General features: G+C 59.1%; 2 protein-coding genes across 2 annotated transcripts in view; both read right to left on the minus strand.

Annotated features, from left to right (window-relative positions):
* Positions 1 to 1,851: 1,851 nt before the first annotated feature.
* On the minus strand, positions 1,852 to 4,875 carry ENH_00041410 (hypothetical protein, conserved; the record flags this gene model as incomplete). Its single annotated transcript, XM_013585264.1, has 1 exon — positions 1,852 to 4,875. The coding sequence occupies one exon, from the start codon at positions 4,873 to 4,875 to the stop codon at positions 1,852 to 1,854; it is 3,024 nt and encodes a 1,007-aa protein (XP_013440718.1).
* A 6,253-nt stretch (positions 4,876 to 11,128) lies between these two features.
* Positions 11,129 to 12,500, minus strand: part of ENH_00041420 (hypothetical protein, conserved) — a gene marked incomplete at both ends in the record, with an annotated part of 1,940 nt that continues 568 nt past the window's right edge. The window contains 3 exons of the mRNA XM_013585265.1: positions 11,129 to 11,213; positions 11,379 to 11,429; positions 11,865 to 12,053. Coding sequence (XP_013440719.1) covers positions 11,129 to 11,213; positions 11,379 to 11,429; positions 11,865 to 12,053 — 325 coding nt within the window. The remainder of the gene's footprint in view (positions 11,214 to 11,378; positions 11,430 to 11,864; positions 12,054 to 12,500) is intronic.

A 12,500-nucleotide genomic window follows, 5' to 3' on the forward strand; every position in this document is an offset into this window, starting at 1 on the left:
GCTCTACCGACTAAGCTAAGGAGGCGAAGTGACCTTTTAAAAAGTGCCATTTGATTCAATTTTGAAATGAAATGAATTTCATTTAATTCATTTCAAATTAAATGAGTTTTAAATGAGCTTTATAAAACACCACTTTGAATTTTTCACCACCTGTTCAAGGCTTTGTGGGCATTTCCGGGGTATTTCTTGCAGTTGGCCGTGGATTGAAAAGGACTTATTTATTTTGTTTATTTCCTTTCAACTTTTTCAACTTAATAATTAATTAATTAAAGCAAAGAATAAAAGATGAAAAAATAACTTTTTTCGTTCTGTTTCTTGGCTGAGTCCGGGGGACGTGAGGAAGGTGACCCAGCCTCCCCAGCTGGTAAGCAGCGGAGATTTCGACAAAATTTATCTATTTTCGAGTTTAAAAAGCTTTTATTGGACTATTTAATGTTATTTTGTCATTTAAATTGTTAATTTCAGACTTAAAAGTCCATTTAAACTCTTATTTCAGGACGGTGACCTCCGCCTCCTTAGCTTAGTCGGTAGAGCATCCGCTTAGTAAGCGGAAGGTCGCCGGTTCGATTCCGGCAGAAGGCTTTTCTTTTTGCTCCTTTTGACGCAATTTGAATTTCTAATTTCATTTTGTTTCATTTTATTTTATTTTACTTCATTTTACTTGTCATTTCTCTCCGGGCGTGCTCTCCGTGGCCTCTGTTGGCAGCCAACTTGAGTTTCTTTTGAAGGAAATGAAAGAAAGCCTCGTCCATATATATATGCATACATATATGTACTCACTTATATATTTATCTTTACTCAGTTCACTCAATTTAGTAAGAAGATCTGTGTCGAAGTCCAGTGGTCACTTGCGGGTGACCACTACTGGTGACCAGTGGTCACCTCCAGGTGCAGCCACTGACTACTACAGCTGAGTGCAGGAAAACACTTCTGTAGTCCTTCAAACTTTCGAAATCATTTTCTTTTTTTGTTTTATAAAACAAAGACTTCGCCAACAGTCCTTTGGCCAGCTGGCGAAGTGGAAAAGAAAAAAATAAAATTTAATTCCTTTCTTCAGCGAGATTCAAATTAAAAGAAAACTGAGAAACAGCCAAAGAGACAGAAAGACAATAATAACAACATTTATAATCTTCACAATAATAATAACAACAATAACAACAAAAGTGAAGACAGAAATAAGAGAATGAGGAAATAAATGACTGAGTTGCTGCTGCGCTTTTGAGTCGCTTTGCGTTGATTAATTTGCTGCTGCTGCTGCCTATACACCTCAGTTCGCTAATTAAGCTCATTCATAGACAACTGCTACTAATCAGTTCCTCCCCACAAGCAGCAGCAGGGTTTGCTGCTGCTGCTGCTGCTGCTGCTGCAGCAGCGGCAGCCACTTCGCTGCCGCCCCTCGAGAGGCAGAACTGTCTTTTTGCTTCGAACCGCGCACTCGGCGTCGTCACCACTGGCAGCAGCAGCATGTAAAGTGGTTGCTGCTGCTACGACAGCAGTAGATTTACTGCTGGCCCTCAAGAGGAGCGTAAATATCCGCGTGAGGCGCTGCACTAAGTGCGAGCAGCAGCTGCAGCAGCACTTGCTGGTATCGCTTTTTTTGCTGCTGCTGCAGTTGCTGCTGCTCCTGCTCCTGCTGCTTCTGCTGCTGTTCCAACAGCAACGGCTACTGCTGCTGCTGTTTTAGCAGCAGCAGCTACTGCTGCTGCGGCTGCCAGCTGCTGCTGCTGCTGCAGCAGCAGCCACTGCTGCTGCTGTTTTAGCCGCAGCAGCAGCTGCCGCTGCTCGCCCCCGCCGCCGCAGCAGCAGCAGCAGCAGCAGCAGCAGCAGCAGCAGCAGCAGCAGCAGCAGCAGCTACTGCCAGCCCTCGAGGGGCACGTCGGTGTTGGCGTCTAGGGGCGCGCTGGGAATGACCATCATGGGCAGCGAGAGAGCTCCAGCAGCAACCCAAGCTTTATAATGTTCAATTTCTTTTTTGAATTCTGCAACAGCAAGTCGCCGGTAGGCCTGCAGTTCGGGGGCGTCCACGTCGCCTTCGAACAGCTGCTGCTGCTGCTGCTGCTGCTGCTGCTGCTGCTGCTGCTGCGTTGCTGCAGCGGGCGCCGCAGCAGCAGCAGCGCCTGCTGCAGCGCCTGCAGCAGCAGCAGCAGCAGGCGCTGCGGCGGGCGCTGCTGCGGCGGTTGCGGGCGCGGCTTCCCTGGTTTCGGGCGGAGCCTCCGCGGCGCCTGCTGCTGCTGCTGCTGCTGCTGCTGCTGCTGCTGCTGCGGTGGCGGGCGTGGCGGGTGCTCCGGCGTAGGTGGCGTTTCCCTTGTGGAACTGCGCTGCTGCTGCTGCTGCTGCGCCGACTGCTGCTGCTGGCAGCAGCTCTTCCATGCCGAGGGCCTTCATGAGCTGGACGACCACCGAATAGCCGTCGACGACGACGGCCTCCTCCGTGGACAGCGCCACCCTGCGCCCCTGCTGCTGCTGCTGCTGCTGCTGCTGCTGCTGCTGCTGCTGCTGGAAGGTGAGCTCGCTGCCGGTGACGCGGGCAATGACGCGGCGCATTCCCTCCACCAACCTGTACAGCAGCAGCAAAATGAAAGCCCGGCGGACCAGCCAGGCCCAGTGCAGCAGCAGCCGCAGCGCGAGGCGCCGCAGACACAGCAGCAGCAGCTGCTGCAGCTGCTCGCCGTCGAGGATGGGCAAGTTGCGGTAGACCAGCCAGAGCCCCTTGGTGACCACTGGATACAAATCTGAAGACAAGACAAGCTCGAGGGCACTTCGGAAAAAAGCAAAGTCGAAGTTCGGAGGCAGCGGCAGCCCCCGCTGCAGCAGCTGCTGCAGCCACAAGTCCAGGCAGCTGAGGGCGCTGTGCACCTGCTGGCTGCTGTGGGCGTGGGTGCGCAGCAGCAGCACTTTGACCAGCACTGACAGCAGCTTTTCGTTGGCCAGCACTGCAGCAGTGCAGCTGACAAGAGAGTCTGGGTACTTTGCTGCTGCTCTGGCCTTGAGTTCCAGCAGCAGCCTTTTAATGAGTGTGGGGTAGCCCGGCAGCTGCCGCCACTCCACGCTGCTGCTGCTGCTGCTGCTGCGCGCGCCCGCTGCAGCAGGCGCTGCTGCTGCAGCAGCCTGCACCGCCCGCACCCACTGCTCCAGGAAAGTGAAGAAGCTGCTGCCAGCAGGCCCCAGCTCTTCGCCCCAGGCTGCTTCGGGGGCCAGTTTGCTGCGGATGGAGTCCAGGTCTTCCTTAAGTGCTGCAGGCCCGAAGTAGCTCAGCAGCAGCAGGTGCAGCGGCTCCCACTGCAGCAGCAGCCGCAGCGGGCTGCCCGCGCCCCACTGCTCTGCTGCTGCCAAGCTGCTGCTGTCCAGCAGGAAGTCCGTGCCCCGCCACTCCTCCACTGCTGCAGCACGGCCTTCTGCTGGCAGCACGCTGCGCAGCAGCGCAGCACGAAAGGCCGGCAGCCGGAAGTACAGCAGCGCCAGCAGCAAACAAGACAGCCGCCGCTGCCCCCCGAAGGAGGCCTCAGCCCCCAGCAAGCTGAGGGCCCCCGCCAGGGCCCTGTGCAGCAGCAAACGGAATTGTCTGCAGAGTTTGAGTCTTTTGTGGAAAAGCACAACAGCAAACTTGGCTTCCGGGCTCAGCTGCAGCGCCAGCTGCTGCAGCGCCAGCTGCCGCGCAGCCGGCACTGCTGCGAAGTGCTGCTGCTTCCACAGCGCCGCCTCCTCCCCGCTGCTGCTGCTGCCTCCTGCTGCTGCTGCTGCTGCTGCTGGCAAAGCCCGCCCCAGCTGCGCAGCAGCTTCCGCGTCCCCAGAGCCCATCACCGCCACCCCCGCGTTCCGCAGCCGCTGCAGCGCCGCCCCCAGGTAACTCCGGGGGCCACCCCCCTCTTCCGCCCCGTTGCTGCTGCTGCTGCTGCTGCTGCTGCTGCTGCTGCTGCTGCTGCTGTTGTTGTTGTTCGCGTTGCTGCTGCTGCCGCTGCCGCCCATGCCCATGTTGACGCTCACGCTGAGCCGCGGCAGCGGCAGCAGCGCCGCGCTCACCGACAACCGGCTGCTGCTGCTGCTGCTGCTGCTGCTGCTGCTGCTGCTGTTGTTGTTGTTGGCGGCTGCCTGGCCGGGCGCGGCGGCCTTGCCGTTGGGGGCAGCAGCAGCGTTGCTGCCGTTGTTGCTGCTGCCGCCGCTGCTGCTGCTGGACCCTGGGCTGCTGCTGCAGCCTCCGTCTGGGAGGTCGAAGTCGATGGACCTCTGGGAGACGAAGAGCTTGAGTTTGGGGTCGGCAGCAGCAGCAGCGCCCTCCGCAGCAGCAGCAGCGCCCTCAGCCGCAGCAGCAGCGGGGTCTGCGGCGCCCTCAGCAGCAGCAGCAGCAGCAGCAGCAGCAGCGTTCTGCGCCTTGATCGCCGCGTACAAAACATAAACTTCAGACCAAGACAAAGCAGCACAACTCTCGGGACGAGGAGGCAGCAAAGTGCCCAAGTCCAACTCTCCTCTCTTCAGAATTGCGCAAAGAGCAGCACAGTAGCTGCCGCGGCACTGCCAGTAAACGAAGTTCACAAACTCCAGCAAATGATTCCCCAAGTGCAGCAGCACGCGCTGGCTGCGCAGCAGCTCGGCCTCGCTGCTGTAGAGGAAAGTTCGCCGGCCTTCGGTTTCGCTGCTGCTCAGCAGCTGCAGCAGCTCCTCGCATGCAGCCCGCACCGCCTCCAGAGACTGAGCAGCAGCAGCAGCAGCAGCAGCAGCAGCAGCAGCAGCAGCAGCGGCGGGTTCAAACACGCACGAACTAGCTCTGCTGATCCACAACCAGCAGCAGATCAACGGCCAAACCAGCAGCAACACGTGAACATCCCCAGCAGCAGCAGCAACAGATGAACGGCCAAACCAGCAGCAGCAGATGAACATCCACAGCAGCAGCAGCAGATGAACATCCACAGCAGCAGCAGCAGCAGCAGATTAACATCCCCAGCAGCAGCAGCAGAAGAACATCCCCAGCAGCAGCAGCAGAAGAACATCCCCACCAGCAGCAGCAGATGAACATCCCCAGCAGCAGCAGCAGATGAACATCCCCAGCAGCAGCAGCAGATGAACATCCCCAGCAGCAGCAGATGAAGATCCCCAGCAGCAGCAGCAGATGAACATCCCTGTCCCCCGCAGCAGCAGATGAACATCCCCAGTAGCAGCAGCAGCAGATGAACATCCCCAGCAGCAGCAGCAGATGAACATCCAGGAGCAGCAGCAGAACATCCCCAGCAGCAGATGAACATCCAGGAGCAGCAGCAGAAGAACATCCCCAGCAGCAGCAGAAGAACATCCCCAGCAGCAGCAGAAGAACATCCCCAGCAGCAGCAGCAGAAGAACATCCCCAGCAGCAGCAGCAGAAGAACATCCCCAGCAGCAGCAGCAGATGAACATCCCCAGCAGCAGCAGCAGATGAACATCCCCAGCAGCAGCAGTCGCAGCAGCAGCAGAACATGCCCAGCAGCAGCAGCAGCAGCAGAACATGCCCAGCAGCAGCAGCAGCAGCAGGAGCGCAGCGGGTACCTTGGCAGCGTCATTTTGCGGTTCCGCGTGGTGTCGTTTGCCGACGGCGAAGAGCGCGGCGACGGCTCCGGGTTGCTGCTGCTGCTGCTGCTGCTGCTGCTGCTGCTGCTGCGTCTTGGTGGCGATGAGGTGCAGCAGCAGCTCGTGCAGCCGCGCGAGCCTGGCCACCGGAGCCGGCACTGCAGCAGCAGCAGCAAAAGTGAAACTCACCGGCCGGTGCTCGTGGCCAAGAACTGGAGGGAAAATCCGGCAGAGTCCTTTTTCTGTGAGAACTCCAGCACAGGCCTGCCGCAGCAGCGGGGCGTTTTGGAAGCAAAGAACTCCCTCGAGAAAGCCCACTTTGCGGCCTTCTCGCCAGAGCTTTTCGCGGAAAACTGCGGAGAAGTGGTCCATTGGTCCTTTTTGAACAAAGTCGGAGTCACAAAGTTTGAAAAAAGGAAGCCAACACTCCCCGAATAGCTGCGGCTGGTCAGCAGCAAACAAGAACGAGTGCAGCCGCACCCGCAGGTAGTGCTGCCGCAGCTGCTCCACAGTGGACTGCAGCTGCAGCGTCGGCAGCCGCTGCAGCAGCACTTGCTGCAGCAGCACGCCGCCTGCAGCAACTGCTGCCAGCCGCGCGCACGTCCGCCGCGGGTCCAGCCGCGCCACAGGCCACTCCTCCGCTGCTGCTGCTGCTGCTGCTGCTGCTGCTGCTGCAGCAGCAGCGGGAGAGCCCGCAGACGACCCCGGAGAGCCCTCGGGCTCCTCGCCCGCAGCAGCAGCAGCAGCAGCAGCAGCAGCAGCGGCGGGAGCGGAGGGCGAGGACTTGTTCTTGCTCGAGCTCCTGTCCTTCGCCGCTGCTGCAGCAGCAGCACCGCTGCTGCTGCTGCTGCTGCTGCTGCTGCTGCTGCTGGGGGGGAGGTCGCAGTCCGGGGGCGCGGAGGCGAGCGAGAGGCTGCGGTTGCTGCTGCGGAGTTTGCTGCCCAGCAGCAAATGGTCCACTGAGTTCCAATAAGGCCTTTCACTAAGTCCTGTAGCAGCAGAAAAAACTTCCCGCGGATTGTCCACTCCTGTGGGGCAAAAGGAGACCAGCCAGTGCGCGCAGAGCCGCCCCACAGCTTCCTCCTCCAGCTCCTCGCTGCTGCTGCTGCTGCTGCTGCTGCTGCTGCTGCTGCTGCTGGGGGCGGGCTGCGGCGGCGGCTTGGGCGGCTCGCTGGGGCTCGCGGCGCGGCTCGCGCCGCCCCCAGCTGCTGCTGCTGCTGCTGCTGCTGCTGCTGCTGCTGCTGCTGCTGGCGAGGAAGGGGCCTCGCTCGGGGAGCCGCGGGAGGCCCGCACGATCGGCGCTGCTGCTGCTGCTGCTGCTGCTGTTGCTGCGCTCGCTGCTGTTGCTGCTGCCGCCGTGGCTTCCGACGCGGCCGCCGCAGCGACCGTCGTCGCCGCCGAAGCCGCAGCAGCAGCAGCAGCAGCAGCAGCCCGCGTGCTCGCCGCTGCAGCTCGGCTTGCTGCTGCTGCTGCTCGACTTGCTGCTGTTGCTGCTGCTGCATGCCGCCGCGGCCGCTCCCCGCAGCGAAAGTCCCGCAGCCGCCCCCCGTGGGAGTGCAGCGGCGCTGCCCTTGTGGGGCAAAAGACTTCAGACTTCGAAAGCCGGAACTGCGGCCTGCTGCTGCTGCTGCTGCTGCTGCTGCTGCTGCTGCTGCTGCTGCTGCTGGAGGTGCTGCTGGTGGCGGCGGTGCTGGCGCCGCTGCCGGGCTGCTGCGGCTGGCCGTCCTTGGCGGCGGCAGCAGCAGCTGCTGCTGCCGCGTCGTCGCCCGCGTGCTGCGGCTGCTGCTGCTGCAGCACCTGCTGCTGCTGCTGCAGCACCTGCTGCTGCTGCTGCTCCTCCTCTTCTTCTTCATCTTCACTCTCACTATCTGCTGCTTCGGAAGACTCCGTCAAATGCGCGAGGATTTCAATTGGATTAATTATGAGGTTGCAGATTTGCTGCATGCGGACGTCCATGATGAGGCGCCCGGAAGCAGCAGCAGCAGCAGCAGCAGACCCCGCAGCAACTCCAGCAGCAGCTGCTGCTGGCTGCAGCAGCAGCACGTCGTGGTGCAGCGGCCCCGTCGCCACGGCGTAGAGGCTCACGGAGCCCGTGCCGATCACCCGCAGCCCCCCCTGCCACTGCTGCTGCTGCCGCTGCTGCTGCTGCTGCTGCTGCTGCTGCTGCTGCTGCGGCTGCTGCACCTCCACCACCGAAAACACCAGCCGCCGCCTGTGCAGCTCTTCTATGGAAGCAGCAAACCAACTAAATTCAAAAGCATCAAACCACTTGGGGCATCTTCCGCGGGAGGGCTGCGTCATCAGCACCAGGCTGCCCCCCTCAGCTTCCTCCTGCTGCTGCTGCTGCTGCTGCTGCTGCTGCTGCTGCTGCTGCTGCTGCTGCTGCTGGTTTTGGTGGTCCTGGTCCTGCTGCTGCTGCTCCGTGTTGGCGTGCTGCTGGGGGTCGGTGTGCTGCTGCTCCGCGTCTGCGTCTGCGTCCGCGTCCGCGTCTGCGCCCCGCTGCTGCTGCTGCTGCTGCTGCTGCTGCTGCCGCTGCTGCTGCTGCTTGCTGCGGGGCCGCTTGTCCGCGGGCGCGGCCCACACCAGCTGCAGCGCAGCAAGGCTGCTGCTGCTGGGCAGCTCCAGCCCCCGAGCTCGCATGCCATTAATTCGAATGTGGAAAAGAAGTCCAGTTTCCAGCTGCAGCATTTCCCCAGAAAGCATGTGGTGGGGTGGCTGGCTGCTGACGTAGCTGTAGCCCGCGGGCAGCGGCTGCTGCTGCCGCTGCTGCCGCTGCTGCTGCTGCTGCTGCTGCTGCTGCTGCTGCTGCTGCGGCGGCGCGGCGGCGCCGGCGGCGCCCGCGGGCGCCTGCTGCTGCTGCTGCTGCTGCTGCTGCTGCTGGCCTAGGGAGGACAGCCGCGCTGCAAGGTCGCCGAGGCCGAAGCGGGAGGCCTCGGGGGCGGGGCCCGGCGGCTGCTGCTGCGCGTCTGCTGCTGCTGCTGCTGCTGCTGCTGCTGCTGCTGCTGCTGCTGCTCCCGACAAGCTGCCGCATGTGTCCTTCCGCGTCGAACTCTTGCGAGAAGCCACAGAAGCCACGCTCGAGGGCCGCCGCAGACCCCCCGTCCGCGACCTTGCTGCTGCTGCTGCTGCTGCTGCTGCTGCTGCTGCCACGCGCGGCGGCGGCGCAGGCACTAGGGACAGCCGCGAGCTCCGGCCCGAAGACCTCGAGCGGCTGCCGTGGATGTACTGCTGCTGCTGCTGCTGCTGCTGCTGCTGCTGCTGCAGCAGCAGCGCACGCTGCGAGGCGCCCCGGCCGTGGTACTCTGCAGAAAAGGAAGCAGCAGCAGGGCGCTGAGGCTCACCAGCTACGCTCTTCGCGCAGCCGGCACCCATTGTAGCGAGGCGGCCGCTGCTGCTGCTGCTGCTGCTGCTGCTGCTGCTGCTGCTGCTGCTGGCGGTGGTGGCGCTGCTGCTGCTGCATATGGCTCGTTCAAATTGAGGGGGTCTCGTTCTTCCTCTTCAAATGAAAAAGGCCCGGGCGAAGAAGTGCAGCAGCAAACTGCTGCTGGGGGAGGCCCTGCGCTGCTGCGCTGCAGGGAGCGGCTGGCGCGGCAGGGGGAGGCGGGGTGGGGCCTCAGGAGCCCTCAAATGGAAGCGTTTGTTTCATTTGGAGTTTAAATTTCTAAAAGAATTAAAATGGAGTTTAAAATTTTGCAAAACTCGGCAAAGAAAGGCCTGGACGGAAAATAACGCCGCGCCAGCCCGCGCCCCCCTGCGCCTGGCTGCTTCGCTCACCGGCGCTGCTGCCTTTCCCCGGGGGTTTTGAGCCCAATCAATCCCTAGTTCTTCAAACCCTAAACCCTAAACCCTAAACCCTAATTTAAATGCGCGCCTGGAGGGTCTGGGGCGCCGCAGCCTCGCCGCAGCGCCGCTGCGCCCAGCAGCAGACGGCTGCCAGCTGCCACACCGCGGCGGGCACTGCCCGCGGATCTGCGCACAAACGCTCCTTTAAATGCAAATTTAATTCAATTTAATTAAATTAAATAATTATTTCTTCTTTTTTATTCCGTTTTTTCCGCTTTTAGTCCAAAACCCGCAGCCAGAGCCTCCAGAGCCACTCCCCCCTGCAGGCGCTGCGCGGCTGCCGCCGCTGCCGAGGGCCGCAGCTCTGCTGCTCCCCCGGGCCTTCCTTTCTTTCTTTTTCTTTTTTATTCTTTTCAAATATTCTTTTTTATTAATTTCAAACTTTCAAAAATCTTTAATTCCAAAAAAATGGCGGAGACATACACCGCACGCCCCCCGCCCTCACGCCCAGGGCACACAGCCTCGCTGCTGCTCCCCTCTCCGCAGCAGCTAGCTGCAGCAGCTAGCCACGACTCCCTGCAGCAGCTAGCCACAGCTAGCTGGCGCTCCTGCCCCCGCTGCCCGCCCCAGCCGGCCCTTACGAGCTCCCCGCAGCTAGCCACGGCTAGCTGCCCCCCCACCCAGCCCGCTAGCCGCAGCTAGCCGCAGCTAGCTACGGCTGCAGCTAGCCACAGCTAGCCACAGCTAGCCACGCCCCTCTGGGTGCAGGGTAGCCGCGGAGAGCCATTAGCAGAAAGCGCCCGCCCTGGCTAGCTAGCTACGGCTGGCTAGCTAGCTAAAGCTGGCTAGCTAGCTAGAGCTGGCTGGCTAGCAGCAGCAAGCTGCAGCAAGATGGCCGTGGCCAGTGGTGTCTAGCTACTGCAGTCGTGGCCAGCTAGCTGTGGAGGTCAGCTCGCTAGCTAGCTGCAGCTGGCTAGCTAGCTAGCTGCAGCTGGCTAGCTAGCTGTAGGTGGCTAGCTAGCTGCAGCAGCTGATTCGGCACAGCTAGCTAGCCACAAGTAGCTGTTAGCGGTCTAGGGTTTTGCGGCGAATCTAAAACCCTAAACCCTAAACCCCAAACCCTAAACCCCAAGAAAAACTAAGGAACCAGAAATAAAGCTTAAACCCTAAACCCTACTAGGGCAGGGCGTGTCATTAAGGGTTTATAAAAGTTTTGGATTTAGGGTTTAGGGTTTGCTGCTTGCGGGGTCAGGGCAGGGTCTTCAAATTGCCGTTTGAACCCTAAACCCTAAACCCTAAACCCTAAACCCTAACCTCTCGCAGTAAATTCGATCCGCGTTCTTCATTAACCTCTAAATAAAAGCCAGAGAGGCAAAGGGAGACAATCTGCCTCCTACGGCTAGCCAGCCACAGGCAGAGTCAGGGCTAGCTAGCTAGCTAGCTAGCTAGCTAGCTAGCTGGCTAGCTAGCTAGCCAGCTAGCTGCAGTGGCGCTCTGGAGCTCGCCAGCTGGCTGTCGGAGAGCCGCTCCGCCTCCAGCTAGCTAGCTAGCCACGCTGCCTACAAGCTAGCTAGCCAACCACATTGTCCATTAGCTAGCTAGCCAGCTAGCTAGCTAGCTAGCCTGCCGCGCTGTCCATTACCTAGCTAGCTAGCTAGCTCGCTAGCCACGCTGCCTACTAGCTAGCTGGCTAGCCGCGCTGCCTCCTAGCTAGCCATCTGGCTAGCTACGAGCTGGCTAGCCAGCGCCGGCACTGCCGGGGCTGCTAATCTATTTGTAGATTGGCCTGGAGGCTCTTAAAGCTTTTTCTTTATTTATATTTTTGCTGCTGCAGCAACTCGTCGCTTTGCTGCTTCAGGGCGGCGAAGTAAACTGCAAGTCTTTCTTCCATGCGGCTGAGGGAGCAAAAAGGGCCAACAAACGAAGAAATAAATAACAAATATTAAAATAAAACGAAAAATAAACAAAAAAAACTATTTATTATTCAAAATGCGGAAAAAATCCAACAAAAAGACCCAAAACAACCCTGCAGCTTCGGGTGTACGTACACCCCAACTCACCGCGTCCTTGCGGGCTCCGCAGGCTGCGAACTTTCTCGGGTGTCTAGCCACCTGCAGCAAGAAGGAAATAAAAGAATAATAAAACAAATAAATAAATACATTTATAATATTTATTTTAAATAAATAAATTCATTTAAAACAATTTAAACTTTTTATTCCCTTCTTGGCGGCTTCGCTGGACTGCCAGCTGCAGCGGCTGGGGTGTACGTACACCCTAGCAGACAAATTCTAAAGTTGAATTGGAATTATAAAATAATTAATTCATCAACAATGCTTCTGTTTTCTAATTGCTCTTGTAGCTTCGGAGTGCTGCTGCTGCTGCTGCTGCTGCTGCTACTGCTGCTGCTGCTGCTGCTGCTGCTGGTGCTATTGCTCCTGCTGCTACTGCTGCTTGTGCTACTACTACTGGTGCTTCTGCTGGTGCTCGTGCCTCTGTGCTGCTGCTGCTGCTGCTGCTGCTGCTGCTGCTGCTGTTTGGAAGCTCACGCTGCAGGCAACGCCAGGGCTTCTTTCCAGTCTTTGCAGACGAGCTTCAGGCGCTGCTGCTGCTGCTGCGTCTCTTCAGCGAGCCCCAGCACCTGCAGCAGCAAATGGCCCTGCAGCGGGAGGGCCTTAGCCCTGCTGCTGCTGCTGCTGCTGCTGCTGCTGCTGCTGCTTGCTGCTGTGGGGCTCCACCTGCGCAGCGCCACAGCAGCAGTTTAAAACAAATTAAAACTCATTCTTCAAGATTAAATGCATGCAGAGATTTAATTATTCCAAAAACTCAATTAAGGCATGCAAACTCACAACTGATAAAAGACACAAACTAAATACTTGAAAGGCAGCTCAGCAGCAGCTCCTTAGCAGCAGCAGCAGCAGCAGCAGCAGCAACGGCAGCAGCAACAGCAGTGATAGCAGTGCTAGCGGCAGTCATAGCAACAGCAGCAATAGCAGGAGCAACAATCGCAGCAGCGGCAATACCAGCAGTAGCAGCTGCAGCAGCAGGAGCACCAGAAGCAGCAGCAGCAGCAACTGCAGCAATGGCAGCAGCAGAATCAGCAGCAACGGCAGCAGCAACAGCAGCACCAGCAATACGAGCATTAGCAGTAGCAGCAGCAACATTAGCATCAGCAAAGGCAGCAG

The sequence above is a fragment of the Eimeria necatrix genome, genomic scaffold (genome assembly GCF_000499385.1).
Source record: "Eimeria necatrix Houghton genomic scaffold, Enh_scaff304, whole genome shotgun sequence".
NCBI lineage: Eukaryota > Apicomplexa > Conoidasida > Eucoccidiorida > Eimeriidae > Eimeria > Eimeria necatrix.